The sequence below is a fragment of the Haplochromis burtoni genome, unplaced genomic scaffold, assembly GCF_018398535.1.
Source record: "Haplochromis burtoni strain Fernald_Lab_line unplaced genomic scaffold, NCSU_Asbu1 Contig_56, whole genome shotgun sequence".
Lineage (NCBI taxonomy): Eukaryota > Metazoa > Chordata > Actinopteri > Cichliformes > Cichlidae > Haplochromis > Haplochromis burtoni.
In genome coordinates, this window is record NW_024582417.1 from 861,659 (window position 1) to 884,717 (window position 23,059).

General features: G+C 39.5%; 3 protein-coding genes across 6 annotated transcripts in view; 2 read left to right on the forward strand and 1 right to left on the reverse strand.

The window, feature by feature from the left end:
- The first annotated feature begins 5,413 nt into the window (after nucleotides 1–5,413).
- Nucleotides 5,414–14,569, forward strand: srrt (serrate RNA effector molecule homolog (Arabidopsis)). 2 transcript variants are annotated; one of them, XM_005922110.3, is made up of 20 exons: nucleotides 5,414–5,541; nucleotides 7,845–7,963; nucleotides 8,180–8,308; nucleotides 8,390–8,536; nucleotides 8,684–8,872; nucleotides 10,579–10,748; nucleotides 10,919–11,100; nucleotides 11,173–11,280; nucleotides 11,371–11,527; nucleotides 11,636–11,784; nucleotides 11,889–11,950; nucleotides 12,053–12,131; nucleotides 12,254–12,445; nucleotides 12,535–12,705; nucleotides 12,835–12,988; nucleotides 13,273–13,466; nucleotides 13,653–13,809; nucleotides 13,916–14,008; nucleotides 14,109–14,222; nucleotides 14,339–14,569. In XM_005922110.3, the coding sequence occupies exons 1-19, from the start codon at nucleotides 5,437–5,439 to the stop codon at nucleotides 14,213–14,215; spliced, it is 2,664 nt and encodes an 887-aa protein (XP_005922172.1). In that variant the 5' UTR covers nucleotides 5,414–5,436; the 3' UTR covers nucleotides 14,216–14,222; nucleotides 14,339–14,569. The 2 variants fall into 2 exon arrangements, with proteins under 2 accessions (XP_005922172.1, XP_005922170.1); XM_005922108.3 differs by having other exon boundaries at nucleotides 14,109–14,211.
- Nucleotides 14,570–14,733: 164 nt separating this feature from the next.
- mogat3b (monoacylglycerol O-acyltransferase 3b) lies at nucleotides 14,734–17,918 on the reverse strand. Its single transcript, XM_005922111.2, has 8 exons — nucleotides 17,812–17,918; nucleotides 17,282–17,372; nucleotides 17,025–17,132; nucleotides 16,623–16,693; nucleotides 16,092–16,296; nucleotides 15,617–15,791; nucleotides 15,348–15,532; nucleotides 14,734–15,264 (listed from the first exon to the last, which is right to left on the reverse strand). Exons 2-8 carry the CDS (start codon nucleotides 17,361–17,363, stop codon nucleotides 15,110–15,112), a joined length of 981 nt encoding a protein of 326 aa, XP_005922173.1. The 5' UTR covers nucleotides 17,364–17,372; nucleotides 17,812–17,918; the 3' UTR covers nucleotides 14,734–15,109.
- Nucleotides 17,919–18,015: 97 nt separating this feature from the next.
- LOC102290993 (neuronal tyrosine-phosphorylated phosphoinositide-3-kinase adapter 1) overlaps nucleotides 18,016–23,059 on the forward strand; it is a 29,858-nt gene continuing 24,814 nt past the window's right edge. For 2 of the 3 annotated variants that reach the window (XM_014333518.2, XM_005922112.3), the window contains exon 1: nucleotides 19,626–20,608. The gene's annotated coding sequence lies outside the window, so the exon portion shown is untranslated. The other variant, XM_014333515.2, reaches the window with a different exon arrangement.

Below are 23,059 nucleotides of genomic sequence, written 5' to 3' on the forward strand. Positions count from 1 at the left end.
CTTGGTGCAAATTACATCTGAAGATGCATCTGCTGATTTCTTAAAGGCGCTCTTTGACTGGAGCATGGAGAGGAGTAGAACCTTAACTGACGTTACTTCCGTGGGTTTTTTGCATAATTACACTGAAAACCACCCCGATGCATTTCAGATTAAACAGTTAAGATGTGATTCAAGTGCAGACTTTTTGCAGGTTTTGCAAAACTACTTCATTAACACCCACAGTCCCCTGTTTTCAGAGGCTCAAACGTAATTGGACAACGCAACATAATGTTAAGCATAAGCATGCTGTATTGGCTTTAGGTCGGGTGACTGATGTGGCCTTAGACGAATATCCCATTTTAGCAAACTGTTGTTTTTGTGGTTTGCTTTGTGTTGTTATCCATTTGCACTGTGTAGCATCGTCTGATCAGTTTTGCAGCATTTCGCTAAATCTGGGCAGAGGGTACAGCTCTGAACACTTCACAGTCCATCCTGCTCCTTCTATCAGCAGTCCCATCATCAGCACACACAATTTATATAGTCCCTCTGGCACCTCATGCCATAACACTGCCTCCATCATGTTTGTTGTGGTTAGCCGTGGCTCATTAGCTCTTTCTTTCTTCCTTTCTCATAATTCTGTCCTTCTATCATCCTCGTTTAATCTAACAAAAGGATTTTTTACTATTATTTTATTTGTATTATTTCACTAGAATTTCATCTCCTTTAGATGTTTTTTGTTTTGTTTCTTGGTTACATATTGTGATGTCTTTGTTCAAACTATGGAAATAATGCTAAAAAAAATGCTAAAATACAAGTTCAACACTTTGAAGCAATTTAAAATATTATATATGTTTTGTTTGTCATGAAATAACAAGGAACAGGCCTCACCTGGCTATAAAACAGGTGTGTCATTATCCAACAAATGATGGCTGTAAGTCTATGCTCCAACTGGGAAAGATGATTCTGGTTCGACTAAACACTGCCTCAAATAAAATTGCCTGAAATGCCTGACGAGTTTCAGTTTTATGCGGCTGATTATCTACAGCTGGTTTGGGTTTATTGAATTTAAGATCTGAAAAAGTCCAAAGTTTTAACAACAGATCAGAGATGTTATAGAACAGATGTAGAAAAAAAACTTACAGAAAACGATGACATTTAAGAAGTAGTTTATTAGATCTCACACTATTGCATTTTACTTTCACTAGACAGTGAACCTCCAAATATATCCTTTCTTTGTTCGTCCTTTGAACCTTAACTGGTGCCTCATGTAGTCCAGGATAGCAAGTGGAGTGGAGATGATGTGCAGGTGATAAGGACTCCCCAGAAAAGCCTGTGAACATGTGAATAGTAAAAACTGTTATTTTCTCTTTTATTTCTACAATATTATTATGATTATTGTTAGGATAATAAAAGCATTGCCTGACAATACACTGATAATAATATTATCAATTAAAGAATTAATTAAAGCTGCTTATGGAAGGAGTGCAGGGCATCTAGGATATCCAGAACCAGATCTAATAACTTACTTTCATCTGAGGTAAAAAAAAAAAAAGAAGCTGTTTGCATTTTTTTGATAATTTCAAAAAACCTTTGAACCTTAAACCACTTTGTTTGTTTCATATCAACATAATTTGTAAAGTAATATCAGATTAAATTATTTTAGAAGGAAGTTAAAACTCGCCCAAGGAATAGTTCTGCTGAAATGAAAATTAAAGTAAATGCATATCACACTAGGGTGTAAGTTCTCTTGGTACAGTCAATAAATTACCTCTGGTTTTTATTTCTGTGATGAAAGTCAGCAAATAAAGTCACAAGAAAATGTACTTTACCTCATTGTCGTCCTGCGAGATCTTTCTGGAATCCAGAAGCATAATTAAAGTTAAGACTAACAGAGTCTTGTATAGGTTCTTCTGGTTTAGAGGAGAACTCTAAATGTGACGATGCGCTGTCTGAAATGAATAAATTCTCGCCTCATGTGGAAACAAACTTAAAGAAACAGACTTGCCTTTAGTCCCGAACATTATCCATCCGGTGGCTAACCTATGCATGGCTATCATGTATCCGGGGTATAAAAAGATTTATTCAGCTCAAATGTGAATTGGCTTTTCTTTAACACAGCAGGTAACATCATTAAAGGAACATGAAATACTGAAATTAACAAGGATTAAATGGCTTGAATTCATCGTATGCATAAAGCCCTAATGAATCAAGTCTTAATGAGTAACCATAAAACTGACAGGCAGGGTACGGCTTACAGGGAGTGCAGAATTATTAGGCAAATGAGTATTTTGTCCACATCATCCTCTTCATGCATGTTGTCTTACTCCAAGCTGTATAGGCTCGAAAGCCTACTACCAATTAAGCATATTAGGTGATGTGCATCTCTGTAATGAGAAGGGGTGTGGTCTAATGACATCAACACTCTTATATCAGGTGTGCATAATTATTAGGCAACGTCCTTTGCCTAATCAAGAGTGAGTCTTGATGGGCCAGATGGATGGGCCCGTGGCTGGATTGGTAAAGGGCAGAGAGCTCCAGTCCGACTCAGACGCCAGCAAGGTGGAGGTGGAGTACTGGTTTGGGCTGGTATCATCAAAGATGAGCTTGTGGGGCCTTTTCGGGTTGAGGATGGAGTCAAGCTCAACTCCCAGTCCTACTGCCAGTTTCTGGAAGACACCTTCTTCAAGCAGTGGTACAGGAAGAAGTCTGCATCCTTCAAGAAAAACATGATTTTCATGCAGGACAATGCTCCATCACACGCGTCCAAGTACTCCACAGCGTGGCTGGCAAGAAAGGGTATAAAAGAAGAAAAACTAATGACATGGCCTCCTTGTTCACCTGATCTGAACCCCATTGAGAACCTGTGGTCCATCATCAAATGTGAGATTTACAAGGAGGGAAAACAGTACACCTCTCTGAACAGTGTCTGGGAGGCTGTGGTTGCTGCTGCACGCAATGTTGATGGTGAACAGATCAAAACACTGACAGAATCCATGGATGGCAGGCTTTTGAGTGTCCTTGCAAAGAAAGGTGGCTATATTGGTCGCTGATTTGTTTTTGTTTTGTTTTTGAATGTCAGAAATGTATATTTGTGAATGTGGAGATGTTATATTGGTTTCACTGGTAAAAATAAATAATTGAAATGGGTATATATTTGTTTTTTGTTAAGTTGCCTAATAATTATGCACAGTAATAGTCACCTGCACACACAGATATCCCCCTAAAATAGCTAAAACTAAAAACAAACTAAAAACTACTTCCAAAAACATTCAGCTTTGATATTAATGAGTTTTTTGGGTTCATTGAGAACATGGTTGTTGTTCAATAATAAAATTATTCCTCAAAAATACAACTTTCCTAATAATTCTGCACTCCCTGTATTCTGGAATAATCACATTAATAATGTAGATGATATATGATTCAACAATTAATTTTAAATTATAGAAACACTTCAAGGAACATGGTATTGATGAGTGTTCAATAGAACATAAGGTAATCCCACAGCAATTTTACAGTCATACAGTATGTCTTGTATACATTTTTCAATGGACTCATCTTGGATAAGAGTTATAGAACCCTAAAGACAGCGAATCCAGCAAAATGTATTGGATTTAATTTATTTCTTCTAATAGTATCCAGTCGTTTTCTTCATACACAGTCTCCTGTTTCCAGAGCTCAAAGGCAAGTGGACAATTATCTAAAAGCAGTTTTATGGCCAAGTTGGACCTGTTCCCTTATTACGTCGTGGCAAATTTGTCAGATTAAATATAAACACTTGTTTCCAAGTGTTTGCCATTTGGTAGCTTTTCAAGAGGTTGATGCAGGTGAAGACACAGCAAAAGCTTGTTTTGCAAAATCAACATTCTGGTGAATTCTGATGAAGTTCTGGTCAACTCAGCAACACCAAAGAGACCTGAAAGGCCATAGAAGACCACTAAAGCAGGGCGCATTGCCTTCAGGTTGCATGGTTTCAAAGACAATTTCTCTACTTTTAAGATTAGGCTTAAAACTTTCCTTTTTGATAAAAGAAAAAGGGCTGGATCAGGTGGACATGAATCCTCCCTTTAGTATGCCGCAATAGGTCTAGGCTGCTGGGGGCTTCCTGTAATGCACCGAGCGTTTCTTCCTCACTCACTTCTTTTCACTCGCTGTTATTGTTCATCTCTGGCTCTCTTCCACTGTGTGTCTTTTGTCTGGTCTTCCTCCCCTATATTTAACACGCTATCCATTAAATTGAATTGAACTGAAGTGAATACAGAGGGAAAACTATAAAAAAATATTGAAGAAGTACTGATGTGTTATAATTTGTGTGTTATACGTAGAGAATGAGAATGAAAATTCTGAGCTGAAAAAGGTGAGGGGATAAATATACATGTTTAAGACCTACGTTCCATTTATTATCCATATTTTCCAATGCATTTGCAGTGTTGGGCTTTCACTTTTATCTCCCTTTCTTGATTATTCCTCTTGTATATGTGTTTTTGGTTTGGGTCTATGAAAACCATGTCTGGTGTGGGCTGAAATAATCTTTCCCTTTAAATTATGTGTAAACATACTATCAAAACAGAAGATTTTCTAAACGGTGTGAAAGATGGAAAACTAAGCGTTCTGGGGTGCAAACCTCCACCAAGTCAGTTCACTCTCTGGTCATAAAAATTATCTAGGAAAGGTAATAGATAATAGGTATAATAATAGGTAAATAACTGGAAATGAATAACTTGAACTTATTAAATAGCTTTTTACATTACTTTCTTTAAAGATATAACACATTTTAGGGTCAACTTGAAAGAAAGACAGATACGGAACGTAATAGTGAGCTCAAATATAAAATGTGATGCAAACTATAATGTGATGTTTAAAATCCTCATATACCAGTAGCATTTCCTAAATGTTACCAGTACAAACAAATGCAGTATAAAAGACATTTTATGAATGTTTGACTTTATTTGACCTTAAAGAAAATCCAAAGTAATGTAATATTTAGAATCCCCATATATCATTCCCTTTATGCCTATATGTGGTCAGTAGAAAGAATAGCAGTAAGAAACATATTTTTAAATAGCTCTATATAGCATTATTATCCCGTTGACCTTCAGATCAATCTATTGACCTTGAAGATAAGGTCAAATGTGACATGATATTTTAAATCTTTCTATATGTTGACAACACACACTGCACTTTTAATAATCATAGTTTCTAAGTGATAAGGATTTTTGTCTATTTTTGACCAATAAATCATTAATTTGACCTTGAAGACCTTGGAGGATGTAAGCCAGATTTGAATGGTTTGGTCATGTGACCCCAGTATACACTCCTAAAAAGTTCGATCAAAAGTCATTCAAAACGTTTCGAGTTGTTGTGTTTACAACCAAAAAGAATGACACGCACGTAAACGCTACCTAGGCGGAGGTGATAAATTGTGGCTTACACTCCAAACCAGGTGGTGGCGCTAATTCCATGTTTAGTTGTTCACCAATTTCCAAGCGAAGAACAAGAAGACGTGAAGGCTACGGAGAAAGAGGGAGACGAACGAGATTACCATACCAACGAGTAATTGTTAAGGTATTATCGTAATTATTGACTTTTCCTCAGTTATATCAGTTGGTCTGTTATTTAGAATAAGACAGGTCTGTAGAATGAGACCGTAATTCAGTTTATTTCATTTAATTTTATTTCTGTCATTTTATTTTCAGCTAACACACAGCTAGCGTAATGGCTAACGATACATGGCTGCATTATCGAGGGTCCTAACTCGCCCTGAAACACGAATTTACAGGTTTTGTTTTGACTGAAAGACTCAAACCTGTATCTCCGGATAGCTACTAATTTTGATCTGTTGGTTTTTTTTTGTTTGTTTTTTTTTTTGTAAATTTTGTAAATCCCAGTCTGATGATATCAATGATCGCTATTATGCAAGACAAAGGAATCACTTTACGGCAAGTTAAGCATGTCGTCTGTGACAGACTATCTGCATTTCCTTGTTCACGGTCCCCCTTGTTTGAATGACTGCCGTCACCAAAATCCTTTTGAATTAGAAGGTCAAATATTAATAGTCACTTGTTATAAGTACCGTCCCGGTCTCCACGTGGCAACCCCACATACTGAAGACAAAATAAAGGAAACAGTTTCCATGGCTTATAATGAGAACAATATTCAACGAGAACAATCTTCATGGGGGGCATTTTGCTGACATGGTTTACTGACTTGTCACTTAAAAGGAAGATGCACATGTGTTTTGAGTTGTGTTACATCAGAGCAGTTTCTTCTTTTGAGATGTAAATTAGAGCAGGGCGATATGGCCAAAAATATTTATCACGATATATATTTGAAAATTTGCGATAACGATATAACCGACGATATAATTGATGCGAGACAAAATACAACTCCACAACATTACTAGCGCAAAAAGACAACCTTCCATTTATTTTCACTTAAACAAGAAGCTGGTTTTTATGTACATTAAAGCTTTATAAAAATGTAACAGTGCAAATGCAAATTCCTTGCTGAAAGTTTAACCAAAAGGCATTTCCAGTAGAAATGGGCTGACATATCCTGAGCATAACCATGTATAATATCCACTGAAGTTAAAAAGAGGTGCTTTGCAACATTAAACTGCAGTGTGCAGTACGTATTTTTCGGACCATAAGGTGCACGGATTATAAGGCACATTAAGCGAAACAAAGCAGTCAGATAAATCAAACTTTATTAAACTCATTCTTCTTGCTTCCTCCACTTCTGTACCATTGATTCATTAATGTTGAATTCTCTGGCAGCTGCTCTATTCCCATGTTGTTGCAGTATATTAATGACTAACCTCGTATTGTGGATGGATTATCTCAGTTGTTCTCCTGACTGAAGTTTGGTCCGTTTACAGCATCCTGCCATGCGATTGCATTTGTCTCTAACCATGAAAAACCTTCACGTTAACTTTTATAAGTGGAAAAGTGTTAGTGTTCGTCCTCCAGCTTCACTGTTTATGTTATGCTAACATAGCTGTGTCGCTAGCGATCACGTAGCACATCATTATATACCAGCTAGCCCAACTTCAGTAACCCTACAAACGTCACTGCTGTTTAGTTTCCTGTCTTCATTTATGTTGGAAGTGATAGCAGAGCTGTACGTTTGAATTTTTTTCAGAAATCTCTCAGTCAGAACATGCTATATCATGCTTAGGTAACTAGCGAAACTAGCGAGCTAACTTCCGCTAGCTTCCTGCTAACTTCTAACTCCGTTAAATGTAATAAATTTTGTTTTCATGGATGCCTGGAAGTTAAACTTCATAGTTACACCTGGTAAAGCAGCAATGCTGATCGTTTTATTAAAGATGAAAGAATTTAGACAGTTTTTAACTCTAGTGATGCTGCAGTGTTGTTTGACCTGAAGCATACGGAGTTTAGGACCCAGATTACTCCCAGATTTAAGAGCATCTTAGTCCGACAAATACGACAATAACGACGGCCGCTTGCATGTTCTGCAAAAAAATGTGCTTTGTTGTGTATCTGACGGACAAACACCAAACCAGTTCCACATCACTGAAGTTGCACCATTTTTACAAACCAATTCTGGTTCATCTGTTTCACTCAACAATCGGCCATGTGCGTATGAAAACAAAGGCACTGCGCATGCGCGTTTTACTCCCATTCTATCGCGATATTTCATTTTCCTATCGTTGCCTAACATTATACCGGTATTACCGTGAACGGTATAATATGGCCCAGCCCTAATGTAAATCATAAACTTTGGCTTTGCACTTATCAGGTCTTAATATAAAAAGTAAAGCCTTCCTTAAAACGATTCTGCTTGTAGCCATCTTAATAATAATCAATGGATACTACACGTGATCTGGATTTTCTTTCTTCGTGCAGATGGGAGACAGTGATGATGACCATGATCGCAGGAGAAGGGACAAATTCAGACGGGAGAGAAGTGACTATGACCGTTCAAGAGAGAGAGAGGACCGGCGCAGAGATGACTGGAATGACAGGTTAAAAAGAGAGATGCTATTGGGCACAAGCCAGATTCAGTGAAACCTGATACAGCCAAATCATATTCAGATGAACAGCTAAATGCTAATAAATTGTAGCTCTTTGCTGCTCTTACACTGAGTAAAGTGGATATTAAAGATAGACTTGTGTGTTTCTTACCTTTTTTTCTTTCCTCATGTTTTCTCTCCTTCCTCTGATTGTGATCATTGGTCCAGGGAGTGGGATAGAGGCAGGGAGCGGCGAAGTCGTGGAGAGTACAGGGATTATGATAGAGGTCGAAGGGAGAGATTTACCCCACCCAGACACGACATGAGTCCCCAGCAGAAACGCATGAGAAGAGACTGGTAGGATTCGCAATGTTACTATTGCACAATCTCTGTAACCATCTTTTATTTTACTTAAAGCCCCTTATCCGTTCCTGGCAGGGATGACCATGGTGGAGACCCCTACCGTGGTGGGTATGACTTGGGTTATGGTGGTGGAGGAGGGCCCAGCTATGGACCACCACAACATTGGGGCCATCCCGACATGCACCTCATGCAGCCTCATCAAGGCATCCCCATTCAGGCCAGGTAATTAATTTAAGTTCAGTTTTGAAGTTAAATGTTACTTTACATATCTTTAAAGATATTTTTAATGTTGTTACCTCAGATATGTCTTTTTGCCAACTAGCTTCTTGGCTAGTCAAAGCTCCATCCAACATATCTTTCTTTCATTAGGCTTGGTAACATCCACGACTTGGACTTAGGTCCTCCTCCTCCAATAATGAAGAGCTTTAAGGAGTTTCTGCTGTCCTTAGATGATTCTGTGGATGAGACTGAGGCCGTCAAACGCTACAATGAGTACAAGATCGACTTCCGGCGACAGCAGATGCAGGACTTCTTTTTGGCTCATAAAGATGAAGAGTGGTACGATCTCAGATGCCTTTACTACATAAGACCTTATCAAGAATATAATTTCTTTATTATAGTCATAATATAATTATTGCATCGACAGATCCATTAGCATTACTTAAGCTGTTACTTTTTGTTGTCCTCACCAAATATAATTGGCTCTTTATTTCTTTATTGGCCTTTTCATCATTTTAGGTTTAATTGCTATTTAAAGGCAAATATAATAGGCTGAGCCTGGTCCTTTTGGTGGGTTTATCTTAGAATTCTATTCAAAAATTCAGATGATGTTTTTATTTGTAATTGATGGCTAATGAAATTGGTACATTAAAACAAGGTGCATGTATATGCCATCTCCGTTATGTTCTTGTTAAACTCTGGTGCTGTTAATGCACACAAATCAAAAGCAGTGGAAAGGCGTTTGGTATGGCAGTGGAAAGGCGTTTGGTATGACAGTTTCACCCAGTACGAGGACCAGGCACACACAGTTAATTTATAACTAATGACTGTTGCTATAGTACTTGTTGACAAAATAAGAAAATCAACCCAATTTCAACATTAGTTTATATTTGTTATAAATGTATTTTAGGAGTTAAATTTCTTTTATCCATAAATATCCATAGTTCCTTAGGCAGGAATACAAATATTATCACTAGTCAAACATTGGGTATAGAAAAAAAATCTAGGAAGTAATGTGTGTTAATTGTTTATTGTCACTCTCGTGTAACGAAATTGTTTAAAGTCATCATTTGGTGCTTTGACCAAAACGTCTTTGTTCCTTGGGTTGATTGTCTTATTTGGAGTAACACAAGATTCGTAATTGTGTGCTGTCTGTTAATGCTTTGACACTTGTTTCACAGGTATCATGCAAAATTATTCTGTTTTGTCATAACCCATTTTTCTTCCCTTCATTTCAACTACTACGTTGACGACGATTTTTTTCAAGATGAGAAAAAGTGGAGCTCATCCGCAAGAATCGGTCTTAGACAGACAGGGCATGCACTGCGCACAATGCAGTTGCTCTTAGACACACAGTAACAGGGATTTTAGATAGACAGCCATGTAGTCGTCCGCACACGGAAATTTTTTTTTTTCTTGTTTTATCCTTTTTCGACACAATTTTCTTTTTATATTCGGATCAAATCCCAAAACCGAATTTGTGTGCATACAGACACACCATTGGGGTGAAGTGGAGCGCACTTTCACAGAAGAGACCCCGCTCTCTGTATTTATTTGTTATTAAACTGGCAGAACAAAAGGTAACTGTAGTCCACTTAATGCTAACATTTTTAATGTGACATTTTGAATATGTAAATGTTTAATTTGATCATCTCTGTTGTTTTTTTCCTGCCTTTTTTTTCTTTCTTTTTTGGTGAGTTAATCTCAAATCTTCTAACATTGTTGAGTAATTGGCTATGAAGACCACAGTCAAAACATAGAATTACAGAAAATTATAATAACTAGGATATACTGAAGACAAATTAAAGTTTTGTCATATGCTAGATTGCTTATTGAATTGGAGTTGTTTAACATAAAAAACCCTATTCAGAATAAATGTTCTGTTAAAAATGTGATTAGAAGAAACTAAAAAAAAAAAAGTGTAAAATACACAGATGTAACGTAGGCTTGTAATATTTATTTGTTCTCTAACTTTTGCTTCCCGCTCATCCCAACCCCCATCATTCTCTCCCCAATCTGTTGTGGACGCCCAACTCTGGACACAGGTTCCGATCCAAGTACCACCCTGACGAGGCCAGACGACTTAAGGCAGAGGCCCAGAGGGCTCTGCACAACCGCCTGAATGTGTTCATTTTCCTAATGGAGAACGGCTGGTTTGATAATGTCTCCCTGGACATTGAACAGACCCCAGCCATCATCAAAGTTTTGGATGCAGGTGAGGTCTCAAACAACTTAAAGAGCATTGTTAACCTGTGGAGTTTTCATTTGTATCTACAATTAAGTCTGCTTTTACAATAAAAGCAAAAATGATCTGACCTAATTGCATGGATTGTACTTAGAAGAGTACTTCTATGGCTGAACCATAACGTTCTTTCTGCATTTCAGCTGTGATAAAAATGGAAGGGGGCACAGACCATGATCTTCGCATCTTGGATCTGCCATCTGAAGAGGAAGAAGACAGAGAGAAGTCAGCATCTATTTCCAGGGGCACTGAAGTTCCCAAGAGAGAAGACCTCAAAGCTTTGGGTAGTGACTGCAAACCAGTGGAGAAAGACAGAAATGAGAAGGTATGTGTGCTCTGTTAGACAGGCGGTAGACATTTCATGAGGCTCTGTTGATGACAATGAACTGTGCCACAGGAGGGTAGTGACTCAGCCAGCACAGAGAAAGCTGCCACAGCAGAAGGAGAGAATGTGAAAGAGGAGGCAGAGAAAGAACCAGCAAAAGAAATTCCTGAACCTAAGAAAGTAAGTGTTCCTTCTGATACTGAATTAGTTCTTACCAAGAGAAAGAAATAAATTGAACTGGTCTGATTGTTTTTCAATTTGATTGTTTAGCCAAGAAGAAAGAGGAAGCGCAGCGGGGACAGCGATGATGAAGCCAGCGCCTCAGAGAGTGACTCGGACTCAGATTCAGACTCCAACTCTAACTGCTCTGACAAACCAGTGAAGAAGGAAGAGGAAGACAAGGATGAGGAGGAAGAGGAAGGTGAAGGTGAGAAATCATGCCTGTAGTGTCTGGTTATACATTTTCAGGAGTATAATATGTATCTTTCTGTAATTTAGCACTCATCAAATAAATCTCCCTTTCCAAATGATTCAGAGGAGAAACCTAAGGAGAACTCCGAGGAGGACAAGAAGGAAGAGAAAAAGCCTAAAGATGACTCTCCTAGACCACGGCCTCTCCACAGGACTTGCTCTCTGTTCATGAGAAGCATCGCTCCCACCATCTCCAAGGCTGAGATTATTGCTGTGAGTTGTATAAAAGAAGCGTACCTATCAGATCCAGATCTTTAAGTGCACTAAACAGATGCGTGTCCTGGTTTAAACTGAGCGTGGTTTCTTTTTCTTCTCAGCTGTGTCGACGTTACCCTGGGTTTCTGCGTGTTTGCTTGTCTGATCCTCATCCAGAGCGCAGGTATGAAAAATGAAAACTTTGCATTATTTGCTACACTAAAGTGTAAATGGTTGGATTAGTGTAGTCATTCATTACTTTGACATGAAACCTGCACCGTTTCAGGTTTTTCAGACGTTGCTGGGTGACTTTTGACCGTAGCGTCAACATCAAAGAAGTCTGTTGGAACCTTCAGAACATTCGGGTAAGTGCACCAGTCATAAGTGTTGGCACTGCTATAACTTTGTGTTGCAGGTGGTTTTAGAGATGCAGAGATCGTTCAAATTTCAGCTGAGGCCTTTACCAGTCTGTTTTTACCCTTCACAGCTGCGAGACTGTGAACTGGCACCGGGGGTGAACAGGGACCTGGCTCGGAGGGTGCGTAATGTTAATGGCATTACTCAGCACAAGCAGATTCTCCGCAATGACATCAAGCTGGCTGCCAAGCTCATTCATGCCTTGGATGAGAAAGGGGAACTTTGGAGCAACAAGTCCCAGGAAGAAGGGCAGAGCAGTGAGGTATAGTACCTGTACCCATGCAATTTAACAGATTTTTCTCAAGTTATTTGACCATCATCATCATTTGTGGGGTTTTGTTATTTCCACAGTTGCCAGCGCAGAACCCCATCCTGAAGAATATTACCGATTACCTGATAGAGGAGGTCAGTGCTGAGGAGGAGGAGCTTCTGGGCTCCGGGAGTGGAATGGATTCTGAGGAGGGCATCAAGGAAGGAAACCCTGCAGAGATGACTGTTGAGAGGGATGACAAACTTGTCAAGGTCATTACTTTACCACACTTAGAACAGTTTAAGATATAATATCCATCTGATCTTCTCTTTTAAAAGTGGGTTTCTCCATTTGTATCTTCACTGTGCTAGGCCTGTCAATTTTGCCATGTGTTGTTTCAGGTTTTGGATCGTTTGGTCTTGTACCTCCGTGTTGTGCACTCAGTTGACTACTACAACACCTGTGAATACCCCAGTGAGGATGAAATGCCCAACCGATGCGGCATGATTCATGTACGTGGACCCATTCCTCCCAACCGCATCACACATGGAGAAGGTCAGTGTTCTTCCCTTTTCATGTTACGTGACACAAAAGAGACCTCTGGGATGAAAAAGTACATGTTGACTCAGCTGTAGTGAAAATCAATCTTCCAACATCCTGAAGTTGACGTGAATTTTAACTGTTGTGTTTGCTAGTTAAACATTTGCTGTGCTTAGACTATTTTGCCACCTATCATAAACAGTGCAGGCAATGCAGATTGCAAAAAAAGTTTAAGTGAGGATTTTAAAGTTTTAGTGTTGATTCAGAATTTAATAAGATGACATCCCCTCATTCAACAGTGCAACAGTGGGAGAAAATGATGGAGGAGAAGTTGGCCCCCTTGTTTAGTTTAAAAGAAGTCTTGTCTGAAGAAGAGGGGGTGAAGATGGGCCGCAAGGACCCTGAAGAAGAAGTGGAGAAGTTTGTGTCTGCCAACACACAAGAACTGGGAAAAGATAAATGGCTCTGCCCTCTAAGTGGAAAGAAATTTAAGGTTGGCACTTGGAATGAATAGTATTCAGGACTGTACAGCATGACCACAGTCAATGCATTTTATTAAACACAAAGGAGATATACCAGTAGTTTTTGTTAGAAGTTCTGTTGTAATTTAAAAATAATAATAATCAAGAATTATTTCTGTATATATTTTTTATTTTTTTTATTTCAAATCAAATTCAAGGGTCCAGAGTTTGTACGGAAGCACATCCTCAACAAACATGGGGATAAAATTGAAGAAGTGAAAAAGGAGGTTAGTTTCTTCAACAATTTCCTGATGGATGCCAAGAGGCCATCACTGCCAGAGATGAAACTTCCTCCTCTTCCAGGCCCAAGCCAAGGTCGGTTTGAGATTTTTGTCTAATCAACCCAGAACTACAGATATTCTTCAACAGAGATAAACAGAATAGTAAGAAAAAGATACACTGGGCCCGTTTCATCTTGCAGGTTTGCTCAGTCCCAGTTTGCCGTTTCCTCCCCAAGGTCCTCAGGGTCCAATGGGCTTTGCACAGCCTCGTCCTCCTCTGATGGGCTACGGTGGTATGTTCTGAATTTACCTTTTTATACTAAAAATGAGAATGTGCTTTCCAGTCAAGTCGCAACACTTTTTCTTTTTTCAAATTAAAATCATTTTTTGAAGCTGGTGGGCCTCCTTATCCACCCAACCAATATGGTGGAGGCAGAGGCAACTATGACAACTTCCGCGGACAAGGTGAATACCTGGGTAAGCCGCGCAACATCAGGTGAGACCGCTGTACGTGTCTTTATTTTGCTACAAAAATTTTCTTTTTTCTGCTAATGTGGAAGTTTGAAACTCCCTTTAAAAGATCGTTTCTACTGTTTTTCTGTTTGCATTGCCATCCATTGCAGAATGTCACGAGGTGACCCACGCAACATCATTGAGTACCGTGACCTGGATGCACCAGATGATATGGACTTCTTTTAGAAGGTTCACATTTTTTGCTCTTTACCAGTGTTGTGTTCTGCCTGCTTTTTGGAGTAATGAGATTATTTCATTTCTTAAAAGGCTTGTTTTGTAATTATTGTGCAACCAGAACTGCTGTAAACAGATTCATTAATAAAGTTGTGATCAAATTACAATAATAAGTATTAAATTACTTGTGAAGTCGATCTGATATAAAAAGAAGTAATCTGTGACAAAGTGCATCATAATTTTTTAGTGGATCTTAAATAATACACAGCTTTTTTTGGGGGGGGGGTACAGCTCAAAACAACACAATATCCAGTAAGATTTTTTTCTTTTGTTCATGAAACTAGTGGGATTGTTTTAATAATGCAAACAAAAAAGGAAAAGTATGTCATGTTATGAGATAATAATTGAATCATTCCAAATATGTACAGCTTTCAGAAACACGTGAGAAATTTTTTTCAATATGTTGTTAAAGTTATTGCCAAACATGATTAAACTAATAATCCTCCAGTGTTTTCCATACAAACAGCAGTGCCACATAAAGGCTTCACGTCATAATTATTTAAAACATGTGATGAGCAGTTTTAAATACAGGCACATTTTTATAGACTGATGATCACAGGAAACCTTCAATGTTAATATAGGTCCATCACGTCAGATCCATAGTGACTCCAAGTCGTATTTAGTGCAAACAGTTTATGTCAAAATATCTAAATTATCCGAAGCTCGTGATTTTCTGAAAGTCCGCAGCTGACCTTGTGTTCGTGGAATAATTTGGAAAGGGCCTCCATGTAAAGTCTGTGATAATGGTCGACTTCCTCGTCTGTGGGCGTGACACGTTTCGGCACTGAGATTGGACTTCCCACTGAAAAGAGTACAGTGTGAGAATAAAATGGGCTCAGTACATAAAAGTGGTATTGGCTATTTAAAGAATAATAAAATACCCACCAACAGTCGTGATTGGAGTCCTGTAGGGCATGAGAACAAAGCGCTCACCGACAAAGAGACACGGTGCAAAGCCCATGATTTTTTTAAACAAGTCCTGTAACCTGCGACACAGACTGCCCTCTGCGAAAATCACCTGCTGGTAGAGCTCATTCTCCCCGAATGAATAAACAGGCACCAGATCAACACTGTGGAAGGTCAGAGTTCAGGTTTGTTCAGGTTTCAGTGTTTTACATATTTATATATTTTCTTTCTTAGTGTATAATTCTCACCCCAACTCAAGGGCCAGTCTGACAAATCCCTTTCTTTCCTTCATGACCACTGTGTTGAGTCCGGGAGAGGATGCCAGAGACTCAGCAGCGCCCCCTATCACAATTACCACTGCATTCCCTTTGCCGCTTTTTGAAAGGAGGTGGACCAGGCTTGGTTTGCTGACTGGGTAAAGTCCTTATCAGACAGAGTAAGAACATCAGTAGTTCAGGTCAGGAGCATAACAGGGACTTTTTTGTTAAGCTGTAACATGCAGGTCTACACTGTCAACAGGCTTTCAAATTCAGTTAGCATCAGTAACATGTAGGTATTCTTTCTTCCATTTGCATTCCACAAAGTAAAATCACTTTTTTCTGCAGAACATGAACTGTATACTGTAGTATGATCAATAAACTGCTGTTTCGGCCTAATGCAAAATGCTTCTCGGACTAAGAAACGGAGTAGTTTAGTCCCCTTGCTAAAACATGCGATAAATACCTGCACTCATGATGTACTCCCTAAAGAATGGTATCCTGAACAGGCCCGCCAGCATCGCCAGGCTGGCTCGCACCCCAGGAAATGCCTCAGCAAAGCCACAGCTCTCCGTGCTGAAGCAGGTAAAGGCTCCAGTACACATGATACCATGTGGGTGAGAACCTAGGATGTAGTTTTTGTTTGGATTCAGCTCTGCTGTCTTGACCAGCTAAGAAAGAACATTGACACAAGAAGGTTAATGTTGGTGATCATGGATGTTGCTGCTGTTAAACAGCCATGCCCATTTTCACTCATCTGACTGAGGCAAAGATTAGACACTTGTTCTTGCAGGCTTTTGACTGTTTCCAGTGCTTCAAGTGTGCACTGGAGTAAAAATGTATCTTTCCGTACCCCAAAAACATCCCAACATGGAATTCAGTTGGACATTTCATAGGGTTTGAGATTTTTGAAAATATTAGCTGTCCTGTACACAGTAAGCATCTGTGTGTTGGAAGCAAATGTAAACAGATCTAAAGATATTTGCCCAAAACTTACTTTAACAGGAAAGTAGTCTCTCATGTGCTCCCATACCTTCCACTTTCTCACAGACATCGTTCTTCTGCCCCCTGATGGAGACATTGAAAACCTTAGAAACACTGAGTGTCCCAGTTTCACAGTGCACGTTAGCAAAGCTAAAGAGTATCCTGATGTGATCACTAGTATGCAAAAACTGTATACTAAATACTAAGAGTTATAAAAACAATGGTAAAACTAAAATAAAGCTATTTTTAAGCAGCAAACCCATTTAATGTAGCCAGTATACATGTATATACTGTAAATCATAATTTTTGAGTGTGCTGTTACACACTTTAAAAGGTAGGCCTTTTATTAGTGTATAAACTGCATATTTTGTTTTTCGTATCGTCATTATTTTCATGCATACTTGAATTTCTTTACCTCTTTCGGGTTTATGCCAGTCCATCACCAACCATACAAAGTAGAGAGCAGACAGCGGCCACAGAGAGGTAAACATAAGATACACCATCAGTATGATACAAGCCACTCCTGGAGATGGATGTTTTTCATGCCATGTCGACCAGCATTGGAGTTGGGAAGGAGCAAGAGATTTATTTTATGAGTTAATTAATAATGCAATTAATACACTGATGTTTGTTAGGAAATCATTAAAAAAGGATAGTATGGCAACTTCTTACCCAAGAGGAGAAAGCTTAGCACCCACTGCAGAACACTTATTGACTCTAAAAACTCCTTCAGCTGAGTTTTTTCTCGAGTCATTCTTGCAACCTGGAGGCCAAACCATCATTTTTCAGCTATCAATAACATTTTAATGCGGACTCTCATTTAGTAAAGGTCACGACTGTAATGAATAGTATAGCGTATGGCCTTTGAAACGGCAAAAGTGGCTTTATCCAAGATCATAAAATTTTAAATAGATGACTTTATGACAGACAACCGATTTCATTGATGACCAGCACATAAGCATGTACTCTTAAACTTCCTTTAGGGAAGAAAGAGGCTTGAAACCTTGGCAGACATGCAGGAGCCTGATCAAATGACTCGCTTATGAACAAGCTCACAGGCAAACTTACACGCTAGATTTTTTTTTAACCTGCTTAAAAGTTAAACTATTAGCAGCCCAGCCTAGTAACGCCGTAAAACAAGACCTAACCCTAACCAAAAGCAACTTTTATGCTGCAAAGTTCCATAAAATGTTGTATTTTACCTTAGTAGAGTTAATTCCAAAGTTAATTTGAATGGATGCAGATTCGTTGCTTCCCCGCAGATCAGCACTATGCACTTTGACCAGACCGTGTACAGCTGCTGATAACAACTCCACTCACCCAATACTTTGTGACACAAGTAACTTATGTCAGAGATAAACACAGCAAACGTTAATGGGATTTAATAAGATACTGCAGTTATTTAATCTTTCTACTTTTACATACAGTGATTTAATTTTATTTTGCCCTTTTTGTCTTTGGTCTGGTGATCATCAGGATTACATGTCAGTCTCTTTAGCTGGTGTTATTTCTAGGAATCGTCTCATGCAGCTTCACAGCCACTTCACTTGTAAATTACATAAAGCAGACTTCCCTATAAGTCTTCTCATGAGCTGATGCTGATTTTCCTGTTACTGTAAATGTCATGAATGTGTTTCTCTCCTAAATGTTGTTCTTGCTCACTGATTTACTGAGATCATTTCTACATGCCTGCCTGGTGATAAGGCTCTGCCCTGAAAGCTCAGCATTTCCTGCATGGTTCAGGAAAGTCAAGTGATTGTGCCCTATGCAGCACTGAGAGATTTCTATTGTAAAATAATGAGGAATAATGAACTGGTATAGCAACAGTGAAATAGTTTGGCATAAAGGATCAAATAAGGAAAGAGTGAGGCTTAGATTCAGACTGATCAAGTTTGTTTTTTTTGACAAACTGATATTAAAAATGAGACATTCAGAAATAAACCACAGCACAGACCTTGCTCTCCTCTTCTTGCACATTTGCTCCTGTCAATCAAAGATTTAATGCAAAATCTTATACTTTATTTTGAAAAATTTGAATAAGGGGAGCAATTTTTAAAAATCTGACTTTCTCAAGTGGCGGTTTTCTCCATCAGCATCCAAGAAAAAAAACAACATGAATACAAAACACAAAGCAGACATTTGAAGTACTGTAGATATACTGCCACACCACTTCTCATAACACTAACCACCACTCAACTGCTCTGATCCTTAATCATATAAAGAGCTAAAGTCCCACTGGGTCCATCTCTATTTCACTGACTTTATATATCCTGTGCAGTGGAGAAGTTTCTGTCATCTGCTACTGTACTGGTCAGTCCAGGCTCAGCACCATGCCGTTTAAACATAGAAAAATTTGATTATTTTGTTTCATGTCCTGTCTACTGCACATTAAAGGCTTGGATTTTCTTCTGGTTGGGCCTCTGAACCTATGCTGCTAATGTTGCAATATCACTGTTGACTGATAACAGTGATAATAATCTGTTAGTTATGGACATGACTTTTAAGGAATGTGTCAGGTGCAGGTCAGGTCAGCATGCATGTGCTTTTAAGTTAGATTAATCCTAAATGGGCTAACACCAGATTTTATCCCAGCAGATCATCTTTAGGCTCCAACAGCGATAGATGCATATGACATAAACATCCAACACAGTGACTGATCAATATTTAGAAAAGTTTTAGTCAAACCTAAACTTGGACTTTGGATTCACGGCTCCACTTGTGGCAGTCCAAAGATTCCACTGATACACATGATTACAGCGTGTTTCTCAAGAGGGAGCACTCCTAATCTAGATATCTGAAAGATTCACTTTTAACTCCAACCCAGTCACCCATATAGTCTCCCGTTGACTTTAGGGGGCGTGTCAGCCTCACACAGGCCATGTGTTGGCTAGTTGGTCATGTGACAACGACCTTAAAAAAAAAAAAAAGAAAGAAAAAGGAAAATGCCAGTGTTTGATCACATCACCGGGAAATATGAAAGAAAATAGATCTGCACTAAACAGTGGGTATTTTCACATTTAATATTATGATGTCCTCTAATATTTTTTGCTTTCACTGCATGGTCATCTGGAGGCAGTTAATACAAAATGTTAATATTCCTCTGACGGCTTAGCCTACTTTGTGGTACTCAGCGCGGGCTTTTTGGCGAGCTTATTTTATACTTAATAGTATTTTATCCTCCATTACATCACCGCGATCCTCCTACAATGTTTTATATGGCAGGCTGACTTTGTTTTTGCACATCACAGCACTCTGGTGAAATAAAAGGGCTTTTTGTTGTTTGCATAAAAAGCCTTAAAAAAAAAAGTAAGGACATTTAATGAGTGTGCTGTTAATATGAACAGTTTCTGTGGCTTTCACTTTCACTGAGCGATAAATAGCAGGATAACAGGAATCAGTTTTCTCAAAACAACCACTGGGTTGCTCTCAGGAAGTACTGTATGAATATTAATATGGATGCAAATGCTCAGTGAGGATGCCCAGCGCTTGAACCAGCACAGCGCGCTGACATCTGCGCATTTTTTGTTTTGACGTTTTTTTTTTCTTCTTCTTTCTGTTCATCCCCGCATTTGTGAGCGTGTTTCTTTTGCGGATGATTTTGAAAGAAACACAGACACAAGGATGATGTCGGCTGGGGAGCATTTTAACGTCGCATTGAATTGCATATTGGTTTTCAATAAGACCTCGCACCGGCCAGTCTACAGCGATCCTCGGTAGTACAGTGCGCCGTTTATCCCCCTAAAAATGGAAGACCTTTCACGTCAAGAAAAGGCGTCAGTCCGGTGATCGGCGTCTGAATATCTAATTTTTTATTTCCACGTCAATTGACACATCTGGGAAAGGATTCATTTCCCTTCCCTTCTGTTTACCAAGACAGCTGTGTCATCAACAACCGGCGTGGTTTTGTTGTTGTCTGATTTTTTTACGAGTCTGGGCAACTGGTTTAGGCGATCGGCACAGTCTACCTCTGCGCCAGCCGTAGACTCTACAGCTATCAAGGTAGGTATCACACCTTCATTTGTGTTTTGTTTTTGCTGCATAAATCACAAAATCGTTTAGCCCACGTAGACAGCTGTCGTGGTTATGGTGGTTATGGTCTGCCTTATTAGCAAATGAAAACGTGGTATATTGCGGAGGGACGTCGGGCATTTTTACGCGTAAATTTCACCAGAGTGCACGGGTGACAGCGAGCCGCCGTGTGTTCACTAGCCAAATTGTTCAACCTTGAAGCCTCGCGGCTCGCGTCATTCAATGCGAGGCCCGTATTTTAGCCCCAAACGTAAAAGATCCGTGCAGATATCGCCACATCGCCACGCAGTAACAACCCACAGCTCGTGTACAGTCGTGACATCCCCGTATAAATATTTCACCAGAAAACAAGCCCGCATCAGCTGACTATTGATGCTGAAGCATGCACGGCGCTGTTAATCAAAATATCTACAGCACAGCGGTGACAGGGGCGGCAGTGTTTGGCGTCTTAATCTGCATGGCCCTGATGGGAAACAGCTGCATGTTTACGGATTATACGAGTCCGTAAATGCAGCACGGTTGTGTGTTTTTGTGTGTGCGTTCGTGCGTGCGTGCGTGCGTGTGTGAACGGGCGGTAATACTCTGATTGTGAGTATAGGGGTGACGTGTGTGTGTATGTGTGCGTTTGTTTGTGCGCATCCAGGTGAGGATGTGTTGGCGCGTCTTGGAGGTGCGGGAGAGAGAGGCAGGCGTCTGGATGGAGGGAGCCACATCACTAGATTTCTTTCTCTTTTCTAAAGGGAAAGCCATCTGGTGATTAATACTCGATCAACTGCCGCAGTGTTCGTCCTTAGATCCTCCATAAGACGATTCAAAAGCGTCGAGAAGTTGTGAATTGAACGCAAAATTAAGGCTAGTCAGCAATGTCTCCCCCCCTCAACCCATACCCCACCCGCCTTCCGGGCGTGACAGCCTCTAAACAGCCTCTGAACAGCACTCCTGCTGAGAGATTTCTTCGTCACAGTCCACCCTAAAAAGAAGAAGAAAGGCAAGAAAACACAAAAAACCCCAAAAAACAACTTGTATTTAGACTGCTTCAAAATATTACAGATAAGAAGCTATGTTGGAAGAAAATGGAATATCCATACAGTTTATTGTAGGTATTAACTGCCTGCCACAAAACAAATAAAAGCATTTAAAAAGGACAAAGCAGTCCCAACATGAATAATGAAGGCCTCCCCTTTGAATGTGCAATTAATGTAATCATTTGCCTTTAAAGATGCTGGACCAGCAAGACTGAATACTTCACTGCTTGAAACTGAGACTGACACTATTTACTAGCCAGTCCCAGTTGACCTTGGAGCTTAATAAGACCAAAATCTTCCTATACGTTCATTTAAATCTAGCTTAGGTTAACAGATGCACATAATCAGGGTCTGTTATGTGAGCATCTCTTGTGCAGTTTGGCTTAACCACTCCTAGCTACAGAGTGGATCGGGGTTGGGTGAGAGCAGCTGTGACTTTGGGGTCATTGAGTGCAGGCTATGAGCTACGCATGCTGTGCAGTGTGTTTTGCATGCAGAAGAAAACTGATGCTCAGACCACCTGTCACTGACTGCTGGGCTCACCTAGTGATCTCAAAATGTGATTGTCCCGAAATGTGATTAAAAACAGGAAGTGGCAGCTCTGCGTTGCGGGCCGCAGTCATTTTATTGTGGTATTAAAAGCAGGAAGTGGTGGGAATTAAATAGAGTGGGTTTCATTTCATGCCCTTCAATCCCAGAGAGGTTTATCCCACTAAATTAATATTTAGAGCTTTTAAAAAATACATGAAATATAGCAAAAGACTTGAAGAAGAAATGAAATTGAGCGGAGGTTATTGTTGTTATTTACTAATGGAAATAATTTAAAAAAGAAAGTCCCTAGTGTTTTTGATGAGGAAAGTAAGATTCTGACTGCATTTGAGCTTCTCTCCATCAAGAGGATGGAAATGCTCAGCTGCTCTAGCCCGCTGTGTGCATCATGTCTGATTTAAAAACGAATGAGAAATTACTGGATCCAGTGAGGATGAGGGATGGCCTATGCGTGGCCACAGAGGAGAGGGGACTAATAGGAAAGAAACACAGAGAGTGAGGGGACTGATGGATGAGAGACAGACTTGGCAGATGCTGACATTTTAAGCCCATTTCTCTGGTGGAGTAGATACCCGTGTCTACATGAGCACTAATGGTTTTTTTTTTAAAAACTGAAGCACCAAAACAGATTGTTTCCCTAGAGTTTGAATATTAGCATGCTGTTAAAAGTAATACTATAGTGTAATGTGGGCAATGTTAGCATACAGTGCTATTTTTAAGGAAGAACATGAGACATATGGATTCAGAAATGACCACGATTTCCTCTGTTACAGACTGTGATCAATGTGAGTGACTGCAGACAGTTAAAAAAGCGCATTTTGATCAACTCTTCCTCTTTATTTGGTGT

Bases quoted from the DNA above. Each gene is read 5' to 3' on its own strand.
- mogat3b (XM_005922111.2), bottom strand. From the start codon at position 17,363: ATGACTCGAGAAAAAACTCAGCTGAAGGAGTTTTTAGAGTCAATAAGT. The intron at 15,533-15,616 runs GTGAGAATTATA...GACCTTCCACAG, and splicing joins AGACTGGCCCTTGAGTTGGG to TGTTGATCTGGTGCCTGTTT. The intron at 15,265-15,347 runs GTGGGTATTTTA...TACTCTTTTCAG, and splicing joins GACTCCAATCACGACTGTTG to TGGGAAGTCCAATCTCAGTG.
- srrt (XM_005922108.3), top strand. From the start codon at position 5,437: ATGTTTAGTTGTTCACCAATTTCCAAGCGAAGAACAAGAAGACGTGAA. The intron at 8,309-8,389 runs GTAGGATTCGCA...CGTTCCTGGCAG, and splicing joins AAACGCATGAGAAGAGACTG to GGATGACCATGGTGGAGACC. The intron at 8,537-8,683 runs GTAATTAATTTA...TTCTTTCATTAG, and splicing joins GGCATCCCCATTCAGGCCAG to GCTTGGTAACATCCACGACT.